Here is a 15,229-nt window from a genome sequence, read left to right on the forward strand (position 1 = left end):
TCGCGAGCAACGTGTATGAGGAATGCCAAGCCGCACGTTTCATGCTTTATCGAGATTATTTAATAAATAAAACGTCAGCTTGAATAAAAAAATTACACAAAACAATAAATATTTCTGCTGACAGGCACGATCGAATGACTGTTAATAAATGTCTCAAAGCAACCCTTTCCTTCTCATAAACATATTTTCCAGAATACACACATACGTGATAATCCCATTTTGCGTACATTGCTTCAAATGTTCCGTTAGATTTGGAAGAACGGTTTCAATATGAGATAAAGTGGGGAAAAATGGGACCACTTTTCCTAATCCTCACACTGTCACCATTTACCAATTTACAAATGCAAAGTTTTCAGCCTCGGGTTTCCTCGCAAAGTAGAGAATTAAACAGTATGTGGAATCAACGACTGATGGACGTGCTTGTTTCTTTGTCATGTTATTATTCAGTCAAGTACAAGGTAAGAAAGTTTTGTTAGGTACAAGGACATTAAAAACAGAATACAAATAAAAATGTAAATTGTACTGAACAGCTCCTTACGCCACGTGCTGCGTGATATTGGCATGATTCACTCACCCAGAGGAGCCGGCACTTTTGCAGACCCCGAGGAGAGGTCTCTTCTCGGCAAAACCGTCTGCCTTCAGAGGACCTGTGAGTGGGAAACACAAAAAGAAATTAAACGCGGCCCAAAACAAAGAAGGACATTCATTAACAACATGTATGTGAAGTCTCTTTCTGTCTGCCAGAGCCACCCACCCACATCATTTTAATAAGCTCGTCTCGCAGCAGGAAGTGTGTTGATTACATTACAACAGTTGCTCTGTAATCAAATTATGGTCTAAAAATTTCCAAGAAAATAAAATAAAAATAAAACGGGACCTTCTTTCCTGTCAACTTATAGACTCATCTTCTTCGACCACAACATAATGCTGGGTTCGCATAAAACTTATGAGGATCAAATGAAATTAAAATACCAACATGCAAAGAGAAGACGGAGAACAGAAACGCCACTCTGTGCAATGTGTTGAGCTGCAACAAATTTAACAAAAAAAAAACAAGACACACACAAAAAAAAGACCTTCAAAGCTCAGAAGAGCCTTTTGTCTTGACTCTGTGTTTAATTTTTGGGGTTTTCAAAAATGACTGCATGGTAAAAAGGCCTGTCGGCATATTTTTTTTGAGGGAAAAAAGCATGTTGCATTAAGTTTACAGATTCCATATTTCTCAAATTGTGCAATTTAGAAGGGGAAAAAAGTCAAATCTTATACAGATTTTAATGATCTATAATAATGTTGACCATACTAACCTATCTTAAGCAGTAATTTAGGCAACAAAGTATGCAGCACAGCTATGACAGTAATCAGCTTCAGGAATGCGGGATTCTTGTGGTGTGTTGTGTGAGTACATGTGCCATTTCCAGACTCTTAACACTTAAAAACTGGCCTTTCTCCCCCCCCTCGTTTTTGTCTTCCATCATTGCAGCTAGTCACGATATTAAATCACAGAATAAATAAGATGTCTTTAAACAGGAGACAGCTGACTTTCCATTTCAATCACATTTGCTTAAGTCCATTTGCCTCTTTGTAAAAGGATTCTAACATTTTAATTATAACCAGGAAAATGAAGCGTTTATTTCCCCGTGCCCTTTGCTATAACAGTGTTCTGAAAATCCAACAGACCCACTGGAATTTGTTTTAGGACTTTTATTAGCGATCAATGTTACTCAGATGTGTGTAGACAATGGGACGGCTGATGCTATCTTGTTATCTAGCTGCCACTGATAATATGTCTCTCTAAAAATGGAATTGCTGCACCTTCCAAGCAAGGTCAAGAGGTAGTATCTCTGTCCTGCTGTATCCTGGCTGTCACAATGCTGTTGGAAGGTATTAAAATTAAAGCACTTCAAAATACAGGGATACTCTAAACTGTAAAGAACAAGTGGTCAATGATTTTCCTCAATGTCAGACAGAACATGCACAACTCTAGAAATATGAATTGAGCGCCGGGCTAAACAGCTTTACTGGCTTCACAAAATAAAGGTAAAAGAAGATGTGTGTCAATAATGTTTCGCAAGATGATTTCCAGAAAAGCCATTAGAGGTGCACAAAGTTATACAACTATACATACACAAAATAAAATAAGGACTCTATGTAATGAACCAGGTAATCAAACCCATGAAACAGCCACTGTATAATTTAACACATTCTTTGGAAGAAGAAAAAACAAAAGTTGTTTGATGTTACGGCATGACAAGTCCAAGACCTTCACTTGAACTGGAATCATGCGTCTGGTTTTGTGTAAATGTACTATATCAAAAAGACGTTGACTCCGTATAAATAATACTGCAAAGACCGCTACAGCAGCGATATTACACTGCCGAAGAAACAAAGCAGGGGCACCGTATAATTTAAGTAGTTTGAGCAATTAAACTACATCATAAAGACTTTGGAAGACGTATAGAGCTGGGAGTTTTTAGAAAACCTTGAATTTCCTCCTTAACGCTTAGAAAGACCTTCCTCATAATAATCCACACCTATTTTCAGGACTTTCCAAATCCGCCCACCCAAACTCCCACATTAAACAATTCCCCTTTTACAACTCACTACAGTACGACACTGTTTGCGCCTCGCCGATTGCAATCAGTTTCCCCACTAGTACAATTCATTTTATTTTGCAGAGAATCGTTCTCCTCATGTGTTGGATATCTGCTGCTTCTTATTACAGCCTTTTGCTTTTATCTAACTCCAGATATTTTTGAATGCTGTCATTGTGCATTGTTAAAATCTTGCCAAAAGACCGGAACATTTACAGGGGACAAAAAAAAAAAGAGCGAGAGAGAGAATTTTCTCACTGAAATGCCACATATTGTGCTCGTGGAGTTCACATTCAGAAAATATACCTGCAGTGACAGCAGTTTCACTTTGGACTATTTGAATAACACACTGAGGCGGGGGGGGAAATAAATGAAGGATCTAATGCCTAAAGATGTAATTGCTTGTACTGTCACATTAAAACCAGCTGGACGTCACGTCTTCAAGAGAGAATAGATCTGCCTTCAGAAACTACTTTTGATTTGGATCTTGCGTACTTGACTTGGGTTGAATCCAGTAGGCGCGAAACACCTCAAAAAAAAAAAAAAAAAGAGAAGAAACACCCAAACTGCACAAACAAATCAAATACGAGCGCTTAACCAAAGGTGATGTTTTGACCGCGCTCCACTTTACTTTCCGTTCCGTTTGTGAAAATGATCAATGAAGAGAATTTCTTTTCTGCTAGGCTCCTTTTTTCCTCTCTCTCTTTCTTCTTTTAATAAATGTAATTACCACAAATCATATAACTAGCCAATAAGCAAGTTATGATGAAAGAAAGGGGAAAATCTCTGCTTTTACCAGAGCTCTGGCACAGAACAGTTCCTCACTTCTGAAGCAGCCAGTTGACGCGAAGCCAACACTAATCTTAAAGGGCTGACTTTAATATTAGCATAGGAACACAGCGGGCCTCTGGCACAGACTACGTTCTATTAAGAAACACGGGGCAGCCTTTAATTTAAACATGATCTATCGAAGAAAAAAACCAACCAAAAACAAAATAAATTGTGCCATATTTAACTTAATTTTAAAAACTGTCCTTGAACACTGAAAACAGATTGGAGCAAAGTAATTTTCTTTTCAGAGCAAGTTATTCATTTGTAGTACTTAAATAAACTAAATAAATGAATAAATCACAACAGGATTTGTTTCTGTACGTTTTAATTCATTTGATAGCTCCAGTAAGACTTGTTAAATACGTCTTAAAGCGGAGTTGGGGATTCTGTTTCCTTTATACACATGTTAAGAAGAAAAAAAAAAGAAAAACATGGCCTATTTGAACGCAGTAAGTCAGGCGTGTTCTGGGCAAGACGGGCGAGGGGTTCAGCAGCAGAATTACACACACGAGCATCCTGGGATGGGCCGAGTCCATACTCTCATACTTACCGATGAGGGGGGCTGGCAGGACCCTGGCGGCTCGCACCGGACCGTTACGCACCGAAAACAGCTCCTGGGCTTCTCCACTGACCTGCACAGAAACATATACAGGAATATGAAGACAATCAGGGTGAACAAACATTAATCATCATCACATGAATTAGCCTCCATTCGTTTACAAACTCTCATCTGTCCCGCCCAATGCAGCGCGATCCCAGTGATCTCTTTATTTAATTGAAGCAAATAAAGATCACTTAGATAAGCAGTGGACTGTGTCAAAGCCACAATCTGGAGGCTTGAAAGAGTGGGTTACCTTATGGTCTTTACATAGATAACAGCTATATATTATCTGTCAAGTAGGCCAAGGTGGTGATTTAGATTTGACACAATTTTCTACATTATGTCCAATATGTAAGCCCAGAATCTGACTTTAATCTAAAAATTTAAATATTTCTACAACCGTTTGAGAGGATTAAAACGTGTGTGGCTTGTGTACATTGCGAAGAAATCGCCTAACTGTGGCTGCAAATGACTGAAAAGAAATATCCTGCATTTCCACCATTTAACAACAATTGTGCCAAAAATATACAGCACTGCCCATTTCTAATGGCATCCAGAGAGAGACAGTATTTGAGGAAGTTGAACATGCTAAGGATCGCAGCAGCCAATCGGGTTCCCAGTTTGCCAGTCATTATCCAATCAGGGGGACTCGTTAAGCTTGCTAAGCCTCCATTCTTGGAACTCTTACAGTGTAGGCAGATTAGTACTAAGGACCTTAATACGATCCAGCACAGAAAGAGAACTATTAAAATTGGATATCAACTTAGTTGTAAACCAACAGACTGTCCATTTAGGCTTGTTTTTGTATTTGTTTATTTTAAATAAAGTGTGAAATATGCCATGAAGGATTTCTCAAAAGAACCATTAGAGAGAGATTTTGAAAAATTACCATAAAAAAGGGAATCAAATGAAACACTGTCCACTCATCAAGGAAAGAAAAAAAACTATCCATTATAAATCCATTCAAGATGCTACTATTTGTATTTTGTTTTACCACTATAAAAAAAGAGTTTGACACAGATATGATGCACATTTTTCTAATAATAATGGCATGGTATTGGGCCTTCTGTGAATTTGATGTTCTTAGCATCAAAAAATATTTATGATTTCATAGGGATAACACAAAACTGTAGGAACTGATTCATTAACCGATCCCATTGTGAGCAGATCCTCAAAGAAACTGATTAAAAGACAGGAACAAAACCATCGTAAAGTCGTCCTTAGACATCGGCAGCAGCACAACCCTTCTCTGGACTCACATTATTCCCAATAGAAAACACTAGATGGCTTTCAATTCAAAGCCACAGTAGATGGTGTTTAACCACAAAAAGATTAACAGAAAGATTATAAACTCTGTTTTTTCTGGGTAATCTAGGGAAATGTATACTAAATTAAGACAGAATACAGCAGACCCACTCCCTGCCAATATTTTTTTTGAAATTACTTAGAGTAGGCAAGTTTGCACAGAAGTTGATACAAGAAAAGATTTTTGAAAGCCATTTTTAATTTCTGATCATAAGCTTCACGCTGGGTGGGTTATCGGTAGTTTTTTTTGTAAACTCTTAATAATTTAGTCTTATAATCAATAGAGACATACTTCCAATTTCTCTCACTACCAGGGCAGAGCAGTCCATAATGCAATGATATAATTATGAATTTTGCATACACACTTTATGCTATTAGAGCAAAAAGAAAGGGAAAAAGCAAATTTGAAAATTGAAAAGACAATAAGGAGAGGAACAAAGAGAAATTAATAATCTTTTCCAACTGTAGAAAATGGACTTCACATGGTAAAAAAAAAAAAAAAAATTAAAATGAAGAGAAAACCATGCAATGAAAAGCTACCAAGCAGGGAGTAAATGTATCCAAAGCATTACAATGCCAATGAATACTCTTTCTGTATAAAGATCAAGAACATAAACTGACTCCAGATCGGCATTGTTTCAAAATTCACAATATTTATGAGTCAGGCTTGAATGTAAACTGCTATTTGTTGGTTTCTGAGTTTTGTTTGCTACATGTTTATACAACGTGTGATTCCACGGCCTCAAAAGAGCACATTGGATTTAAAGAAACACAGCACAAACAAGGCAGTTTAGGTGTAAAGTCAAACTTCACATTGATTAATGAAAGGGTTTAATAATGGCCCTTTATTAAATCAGCTTTTGTTTTAAGAGCGGAGAAGTCTTAAATATTTTTTTAAATTACTGTGAATGTGCATTATCACATTACTGTAGATAATCCATGTGTTTTAAGTAGATAAGAACAACGGAGGATAATCGCTCTTTTATACAATTAGCAGCAGCCTCTTCGAAGTGGTGGATTAAAATCATGTTTTTAATAAAAGTGGTCCGCACAGATTTTACAGCCACAATGAGAGAGATTATAAACATATAAAATAAACACTGGAACGGAGAATGCATACACGTATAAAAGAAATACAGACAATTAAATGGAGTATAGCAATAATGGAATTTGCTGGATTTGTGGTTTACATTAATGCGACCGTCATTACGTATTACAGGGCTGTTTATCCTCACCGAAACAAAGAGCTGTGACATCCTCGAAGAAGAGTTTTTACATTCCACTTTGGTCCAAACAGCAATATATTAAATTGTTTTTTGTTGTTGCCATTTGCTGTTGTTTTTGTACTATTCTAAACTACTTACAGAGATTTTATAATACTGGAAAATAAAAGGCAAGTATAATGAAGCAGCACTCTCCCTAAGCTTAACAGTGAAGCCCTTGCACTACTGAGATAAAAATGATTAAAAACAGAAACTATTTCCACGAATTTCAGAGGCATAAAGCAGCACAAACATTCAGCCACTATTTAGCCCTTGGTTTGCACTGCTCAGACCAGCGGCTGCATTTCTGTAATCATGCTTTCTGATACACACTTAAAAGCACATCCACTATCCTGTTCCGCCATTAATGATAAAAACCAACTCACACACAAAAGCATTTCCTCCTGGTTAATAGGTTGCATAATATGCACACACTTTTTAAATAAATCGATACAATGAAATGTATTAGTCAATCCCCTCTATTTAGCATTTCCCCTCCTGAATTCATACATTTTTACTTTGATTTGGATTTAAATTAGTCACAGTGCTTTATAAAAAAAATAACATTCAAGGACTTCAGCTCTGTCAGTGGACGCTGCCCCCTCACTCTCACAACAGGGGATGTAAACACCCGGCCCTTCACAGACACCGATAATAAGTCTCCTCCAGCATCACTGGCACCTGAGCGTTTCACTGGCGTCCCTCACAGAGCCAGACGCAGGGTTCGCTCTTCCCCGCACCGCACTCGAATATAGGTTAGGTGTCCACAGGGATCAGCACACCTGCCAGTCGCGTAAGTCACAACCCTGTCTTCAAAGTGCAATGTGCGTTATTTAGTATTATAAACAGGGTATTAGCTACACAGATTCATGTCGTTTTGTAATCCCTAATGTCATTCCCAATGCATGTCACTTGAATTATACATGATCCAGAAGCCGTGGTGTTTAATTTCCACTGTGGTTCTGAACAGGTACTGTGCTGAGGAAGACTGTAAAAGCCACTGGGTGCCATCTTAGCATCTGGGTGATATTTATTCACCGTCTCCGAGAGCTGCGTGTGGCACCGTTTATTTGTGAGATGGCAAAATGCACAATGGATGCTCAGACAAAACTGTAGCCTTAAGGAAAAATAGAAACAAATTAAACATTTTATTAAATAGGCAACTGATTAACTGACATATATATATTATAAAAAGATTCCCCAGGTTTTTAATTAAAGCAAGCAGAGAAACAATTAGGTTAGCACCGACTCGCTTTAGCTAGGCTTTCATAAGAGCAACACCATTACTGACACCTCACTTCAAAGCATGTCATTTCCCCCAACACCTCTTGCTTCCAACACCATTTCAATTAGCCACAGCTAATCTGACTCCTCTCTTCGATGCGAGAGCAACACCTCCCCAGTCAAAGATCTTTCTCCAAGGAGATGTTAATGCACAGACACTCAGAGTAAATAGACGCGCACACTTTGGCAGGCAGAGGTGGAAGTGTTTCCTAGTCAATGCAACGCCATTATGGAGGGTGTCAGCTTAGCAACTGTCATGAACACTTCACGGTCACTCATGCCCAGAAATCTTGCTGCTTTCATCACATACTTACACCGAGTGAAAAATGGGTTCCAAATGTACCAGAGGAACAAACCACAAAGAGAAAAAAAAAAATCTCCAAGTCAAACAGACTAATAATGTAAACTGTATATTTCTAAACACATGCCACACAGCAGTAAACAACTTGACCAATGGCTTTGTTACTTACAGGAAATGGCATTGTTCCTCTCATGAACAGCAGATGCTGATAAAGGGATCATTAAGCATTTCTTTTCATTTATTTGTATTGTTCACGTCTTGTGACTTACTATTATTATAAACCGTGCAGATCAAGATTAAAACCTTGGCTCTCGTAAGAATTTGCAACTTAGAACATCAACAATAACAACAACAACAAAAACTTGACATGGTTCTTTTTTATGATATAACATATACTCCTGCCAAAACTAAATCTAAACAGTGAAAAAAAAGATGATTTACAGTTTTGTAAAGTATCCTACAAAAGGTTTACATGAATGTGATTTTCCTTTCGCATTAACGTGAGGGCTTTGTCAGGAAGGCTGCGTCTGGCATCCCTGTCTCTCATAATGTTTGCATTGTGTCACATGGCCTGGGCTCACATGAGCAATCCCAAGTCAGATGGGGACAGAGGGTGCAAACAGCTCGGGAATTAGACCCTGGCAGAGGCCGCAAAGCAGAGTTACAGGAGGATACAACGCTGACCTTCACTGTTACAGTAATGGACAAAGACATGTCCCACTATCAGTAATACTCTCACAGCGGTTCTGCTTAACCAGGGCTGCTCCCCCCGCTGACCTGCCGCACACTTCACCTCCGCGGGGTTTCGCAGCGGAGCGATAAGTATTTCCGAAGCAGGAAGTGATTACCTCTAATTATACACATTCGGGAATTATATCCACCTCCATGTTGCATTATGTTTTCAAACTGATGTGGGAATAAAAATATTAATTATAATTATAATTAAAAAAAAACTAATATATTAGGTATCATTTGAGGTTGTGTAAAATCCCAGATAGTGTGAAATACAACTAGCATTCAGACTGAATCAACCTGCTGAATTAGACAGCATGGCATTTATTATACTTTAATATGACAAGACTATACATCTAGCATATATATATATATATATATATAAAAGAAGAACCTTCGGGATAACTCTGTTAGGTGCATTATTTGAGATCATTCCTGTTCTGCTATAAACAGAAATGTATACATTGAAGACTGAAATAGTGACAACTCTGTCACCTCCATAAGCCTCTATACATTATTCACTTCGCCACATGTCATTTGCTATATATTCTCTGTAATTGTGGTTCGGCAAGTCTTTTCCATGCACGCTTGCTATCAACCCTTCACACTGCTAATCAGCCAGATGTCCGCAGTGATTTATATTTTGTAGCTGTGCACCTAAAGAGATTAGAATGTGGAAATTATACCCAAATTAGCCGCCTCTCTCTCTCACAGCGGTGATGGGTGCTGAGCCTCGGTCGCGCACACACTTTACTCTACTGACATCTTGTGCTTATTTGATGCAGTGCAACTCAAAGCTACACAAACAAGGAGTGCTGAACTAGATTACCACCTGCACAGCCACACACTGATATAAGTATACACTCCATTGTACAGCCAGTGTTTTTCTACATGCATGCTTGTATGTGTGACATATTTGATAGCTAATTTTGCACACAGTGAATTACAGCTAAAATTAGGACAAGAATGGCTCCTAAAACATAACAAAGCTCTACTTTTTCAACCATAGCTACAAAGTCATAGCACACAAAAAATGAATTCAGCCATTGTCCAATGTATTAAAACTGAGTCATCTGATGTCACTAAAGCTTTACATGAGATTATTTTTTTACATTTGTCATGAATGATATTAATTAATTCTGACTCACAGCCCATTGTGTCTGTCATTTAACTTTAATACTACTTTAGATCTAGTCTCTAACATTTAGTGCACTTTTCTTCGGATGTTCAGTTCAGCCGTGCTGGGTTTCCTGCAGCACTTGAGCTCGTGAACAAAGCTCTGACAATGGACCATCTTTTATTTTGGACACTGCTCTTCACAGGGAAAGCACAGATTGAAACAGCACCCATCACTCACAGATATACTCCAGATATGCATCCCATCTGCGTATCCAATCATGAGCAACAGTGGAGGGTCACTGGCACTGCCGTGCATCTCGAGGAACTCGGGGGATCTGGCGATGTCTGTCCGGAGAGAAAGCATGAAAGACATTGTAAAAGCACACTCAGTCGAGGATGTAATTAATACATCTCACCCATGAACTGACAGCTGATTGGGTAGGAGCACGTCGAGAGGAACAGACAATGAGACGTGTCACTCCTGCCCCCATACTGCCCTTCTACCATATGCTTGTTGAGACAGATACTTATTTCAGCGATTAATCGTCTTAACAGATGTGGCAACAAATTATATTCATGTTGATCTTTCAATTTAAATTTATTCTCGTGGTCTGTTTTCCGAGGAATGTCTTCAAGGGCTGTCATACACTGCAGAACAGATTTACAAATCCCTCTGTGGGTACGCTAGAATACACATGCACAGTAGCTTTACCACGCGCACAACTACCTATCTCAGACACTGCTTCAAGGTTCATACATTTGAAATCCCATAAGTGCTTCATATTTTTATCAGTTGTTTTTTAACACTTTTCAAACGGCTGAAAGTGGTAAAAATTGTCCCATCATTTTAAAAACATAGATATAAGTAGCAGTAACAACCTATTATATTTATTCATGGTATATTTTGCAATTTATTCTCTTCTAGATCTAACACTTACAACCATATTAATTTTATTTTTTAATGCATATCACTGTTTTTATTCCTCCCCCATTCTCACCATTAATGTCTGCTTTTTCAAATCTGACCCATAAAATCTTCTCCTTCTCGTCTGTGGGCGGGGCTCCTGTGTAAGCCTGCAAATGTAAACAAGAGTGAATTGCAACATTGAACTAGCTACGGGTGAATCTTTCCATAACAGCAGTATAGGTTACACTTGACCTATTTATTTATATTTTCCGTTTCTGTTGCATTTATCACATTTCATCTTGTTCTGCATAAGTGTAATATTTAAATGAACAGTATGACAAGCATGCATCAGCACAGTCTTACCTGGGGAACAACATCCTGCAGAAAAGTCACCACACTCTCCATGTACGACTGCTCTCTGTAAGATAACATTGTTTAAGTAAAGTAAAGTGCAGAACAGGGATGTTTTACCAAGCATTCGCTGAGCCCCAAAAGATCTAATCTGAGAATTATAATTCCTTTTTTTGTCTTAGAGATTCACCATTGTTGCCTCACATATGTGTATGCATTTTTGCAAGTTACTTCACTGGCCAGACGCTAAACAACATCCCACTCAAAACTTGTGTTGGGCCCTTTATTTCAGGAATCATTAGCTTGGCTCCATGCCTTGTCAACAGCTGACTAATACCAGGATTTTGCTAAGGGGACGAAATAATTGGTCAAGCATTAGGGGGATCAATGTTGGCAAAGGGTTTCTCAGCTTGGCACACAACAGTGACCCGTGTCAAACTGAACACCTAGAGCCTGCAGGGTCATCTAATGATGCAGCATCAGTCCTCCAAGTGAAGGAGGGAAGCTGACAGATTTGGAGCACACTATGTGGGTTGTCTGTATCTCTGCCATGTTAATACAGGTGTATAGTGGAAAGTAACAATGACCAACTCCAAATTACAGGTTCACATAATAAAAATAACACAAGAAAGGATTGTGAAAAACAAAAACTACAAGGGAGGTGAAATGAATGCAGTGTGGGTGATGTGAAAAGGCGACGGGGGGAGGTTTGGTCCTTACGTGGCTGCCTGAGCTCTCACCACCACTCCACCGGCACAGCGGCTGGGGCGGCGGGGGGAGTCCGATGCCATCGTTTGTCGAGTCTCTTACCTGCAGGCACGGCACACTAGTTAGTAACACTGCGGGAAAGGGGAGGAAAAGGCTTGAGTACGAGATACACAATTTAGTGTAAGGCTCCCTCCAGGACAGAGAGACCAATATTACCTACAATGTCCTTTATACTTGATTCAGAGAGATAACACACTGGACCAGCAGGCACGGGCACGGGCACGGGCACAGTAAAGTGCAGTGCTGGAAAGACCACGGTTTATTTCCACTAAGCCCACATTTCCTTCAAGACTTTATTTTCAAGCAAGTTTAGTTTAATCCCAATTATTTGTTATAAAGATGGCAGTAGTTAGAATTGCACATATACATTCAGACTACAAGGGACAGAAATGCCCAGCACCTTTCCTGTGAAAGTGTTCAGGACAACACTGGAGATAGGTGGCAATTAACTTTGATCATGAGCATCACCAGACCTAATCTATGAGGTGTACAGGCCAAATGCACTAGCCTCCCATGACAAAAGACAGTGTGGTGCTATAGTGGCCGTAACACAAGTTATTTAAAAGGATATATGATTCATCCCTTTGACGCAGAATGGTTTCTACTGCTCTTAACATGAAGCCACGACCGAGGTCAATATAGCAATAGCTCTTAGTCTAATTGACCGGTATATATGGGTTTAGTATCCTATATATACAGATCTACTGTGTTCAGCGGCGGTGGTGACTACCAGGATGGTATGGAGCAATGGCCAGTATTGGCAGCAAGCTGACAAATAGGTATTTGGGTGTGGAAATAGAAGTAGATCAATGTATTTTTTCGGGCAACATGGTTAGGAACAAACAAGGCATTTAAACCCACTATTTTCACTCGCTTGCTAACAGATACACGTCCTTAGGTTTGTTTTCTAGGCGTTCATGGCGAGGTGTTGGCATTTCTTGTACCGGATTTGAAGAAAACAATAAGAAAGCAGAGTCCGGCGGGACCCGATTTCAAACAGGAATGGTGTCTGACAACTTCAACACAGCGCCGAGCAAAGCCCGCAAAGAGGCCCGATACCCGCCGTCGGGAAACCGCGCCTTGTTTCCTTTCATAGTTAAAGCGTGCGATGTGTCCCGTTATGTATAAAAGCATTATTTTCATACTAACCCCGTGCGCTGTGTTTGTAGTCCTGTCCGCTGACGTTTTTTAAAGAGCATCACGACACGGCAACCCAGACGGACCGCGGAATTGGGAAGCCGACCAATCAGATTGTCGCTGTCTTTCCTGCTGACAAATAGAAACTCGATGGAGGCGGGCGTTAGCGAGCCATGCACCAATCGGAATGGGCAGCGCCTAGCAAGGTTGTGTGCCGTTCAGGCCTTTTGCAGGATAAGAGCGATGTGTGCAGACGGAGATGGAAGTAAGGGCGATGGTTTTGTTGTCGGGAGTAGGCGGCTTTGCCGTGTCGCTTTTCGCGCAAAGTGTATTTCTGAGCGCATCAGTGAGACTCAAGCACAATGCACATCGCCTCTCCGCTCACAGGGACTTGTTTGTTTACATTGAGTTCTCGCGAGAGGTTGAAAAGCACGTGGCAGCAGCAGTGTTAACCCTTTCATGCTTCAATCAAAACAGCCTTGCACCTTCAACCCACCTGCTTCCAGCTCCACACACTCCACGGCTTTGATTGTGACACCATTGGGGACTATCTTAAAATTATGTGATGGCGCTCTGTTCAGATTTAGAATACAGTATCCATTTCTGTGCCACGAAAACCAATTTAAACAGGGGAGGCCTACCATATTATGGAAACCTTCAGCGTCTTATGTTCCATGGGAGCTCTGGATGACGTCTGATCCACTGAAACACACTGCCCCCTGCTAAGAGAGCAGGGATTTGTTGCTTCACAACACTACAATGGAGATTTCCCCCAAAGAAAACCCATAAAAATGGTGATTAACATGTAAAGACTGCATCAGACAGAAGCAATTGCAGAAATTAGAGTTTCCATGCTTTTATTTATCAAAAGACATACATGTGATTTTGTTTCCCCCAAATTAAACAGCTGCTGAAGAGAACAAACACTTAAAAAATCATCACTCCATTACAAGATTAATTTTGAAGAAGGAGCTTCACCTACCCGGAGTCTAACTGTTAAAACAGTAGCGCAGAATTCATAAAGCACTGTTTGACAAAACTGTAGATCCATGAGACACTTCTGTTTCTTTAAATAATAGGTGGAAAGGGAAATGATTTATGAAGGTGGTGTACTTAGAGCTTTAGGCACGGTCTGCGTTTTGTACCCAACTGAGGAAGGTACATTTCTCTGATTGCACTTATTTAATATTCTGGAGCTTTGCAAATACTGGGTTAACATTAAGAAGCCATACAGTTATCTGACAACCATCTGTCTCCAATCAAAGAGCTCTAAGCACACTTCAAACACCAGAAGTGGAAAACATGACCAACTCCTCTCTGGCTTGCAAAGCTGTGCTGGCCATGTCTGTTGGACATACAAAACACAAGGTTTCCAGTTATCTGCTTCTGAAGCAGGGTCAATATGCACCTGAAAGCAAATTGATGATTTCTCAACCTCCCATTTGTCCGAACTGGGATTGGTTTTGTATCACTAGAGAAAGGCTTCATAGACTCAGTGACTTTGTCTGGGAAGATTAATCAATAACAGCTATCTGATAAAAGGGACCTCCACGGCAATTTTCCAGTAATATACTCTCAGAACAAGACTATTTTTTGCTAAATATACAAACATAGCAGCAGACAATCAATTGCAGCCTGCTCTTTAATTATCTTCGAGCGCGTGAATTGAGAACTATTCACTGTGTTAAAAAATAACTGTTCCATCAATGATCTGGCTCCTAGACTAGATCTCCCCTAGACTACAGAGCATGAACTGATATAAATGGAAATTCTTAATACAGTGATTGATTGAGAATAATTAGATCAGTCAACCTTTGAAACAGGTGATCCGTTTCAAACATGGCGACAGAGAAAACTCACACTGCTTGCTCTGAATTGTCTTCCATTCAATCAGAGAATCAATGGACACTGCTGGGTTTATTCAGGCTGTGAGCGATTTGTAGTGCCCAAGCGGTTTCTCTACTGCATATATTGGGCATGTAATTAAAAAAAGAACAAAATTATTCCAATCTTTAACACAAACTGAAAACATTCTAATAG

At 39.6% G+C, this 15,229-nt stretch overlaps 1 protein-coding gene across 6 annotated transcripts in view; it reads right to left on the reverse strand.

The window, feature by feature from the left end:
• The window catches only part of bcas3 (BCAS3 microtubule associated cell migration factor), a 218,228-nt gene extending 204,941 nt beyond the window's left edge, over nt 1-13,287 (reverse strand). For 5 of the 6 annotated variants that reach the window (XM_066695160.1, XM_066695159.1, XM_066695158.1 and 2 more), the window contains exons 1-7: nt 13,202-13,280; nt 12,005-12,123; nt 11,297-11,351; nt 11,025-11,100; nt 10,265-10,371; nt 3,973-4,054; nt 575-647 (exon numbers count right to left, since the gene is read on the reverse strand). In XM_066695160.1, coding sequence (XP_066551257.1) covers nt 575-647; nt 3,973-4,054; nt 10,265-10,371; nt 11,025-11,100; nt 11,297-11,351; nt 12,005-12,075 — 464 coding nt within the window. In that variant the 5' untranslated portion in view covers nt 12,076-12,123; nt 13,202-13,280. Of the gene's footprint in view, nt 1-574; nt 648-3,972; nt 4,055-10,264; nt 10,372-11,024; nt 11,101-11,296; nt 11,352-12,004; nt 12,124-13,201 lie in introns of all 6 variants that reach the window. The other variant, XM_066695157.1, reaches the window with a different exon arrangement.
• Between the last annotated feature and the right edge of the window lie 1,942 nt (nt 13,288-15,229).

This window comes from Amia ocellicauda, chromosome 22 (genome assembly GCF_036373705.1).
Source record: "Amia ocellicauda isolate fAmiCal2 chromosome 22, fAmiCal2.hap1, whole genome shotgun sequence".
NCBI classification, from domain to species: domain Eukaryota; kingdom Metazoa; phylum Chordata; class Actinopteri; order Amiiformes; family Amiidae; genus Amia; species Amia ocellicauda.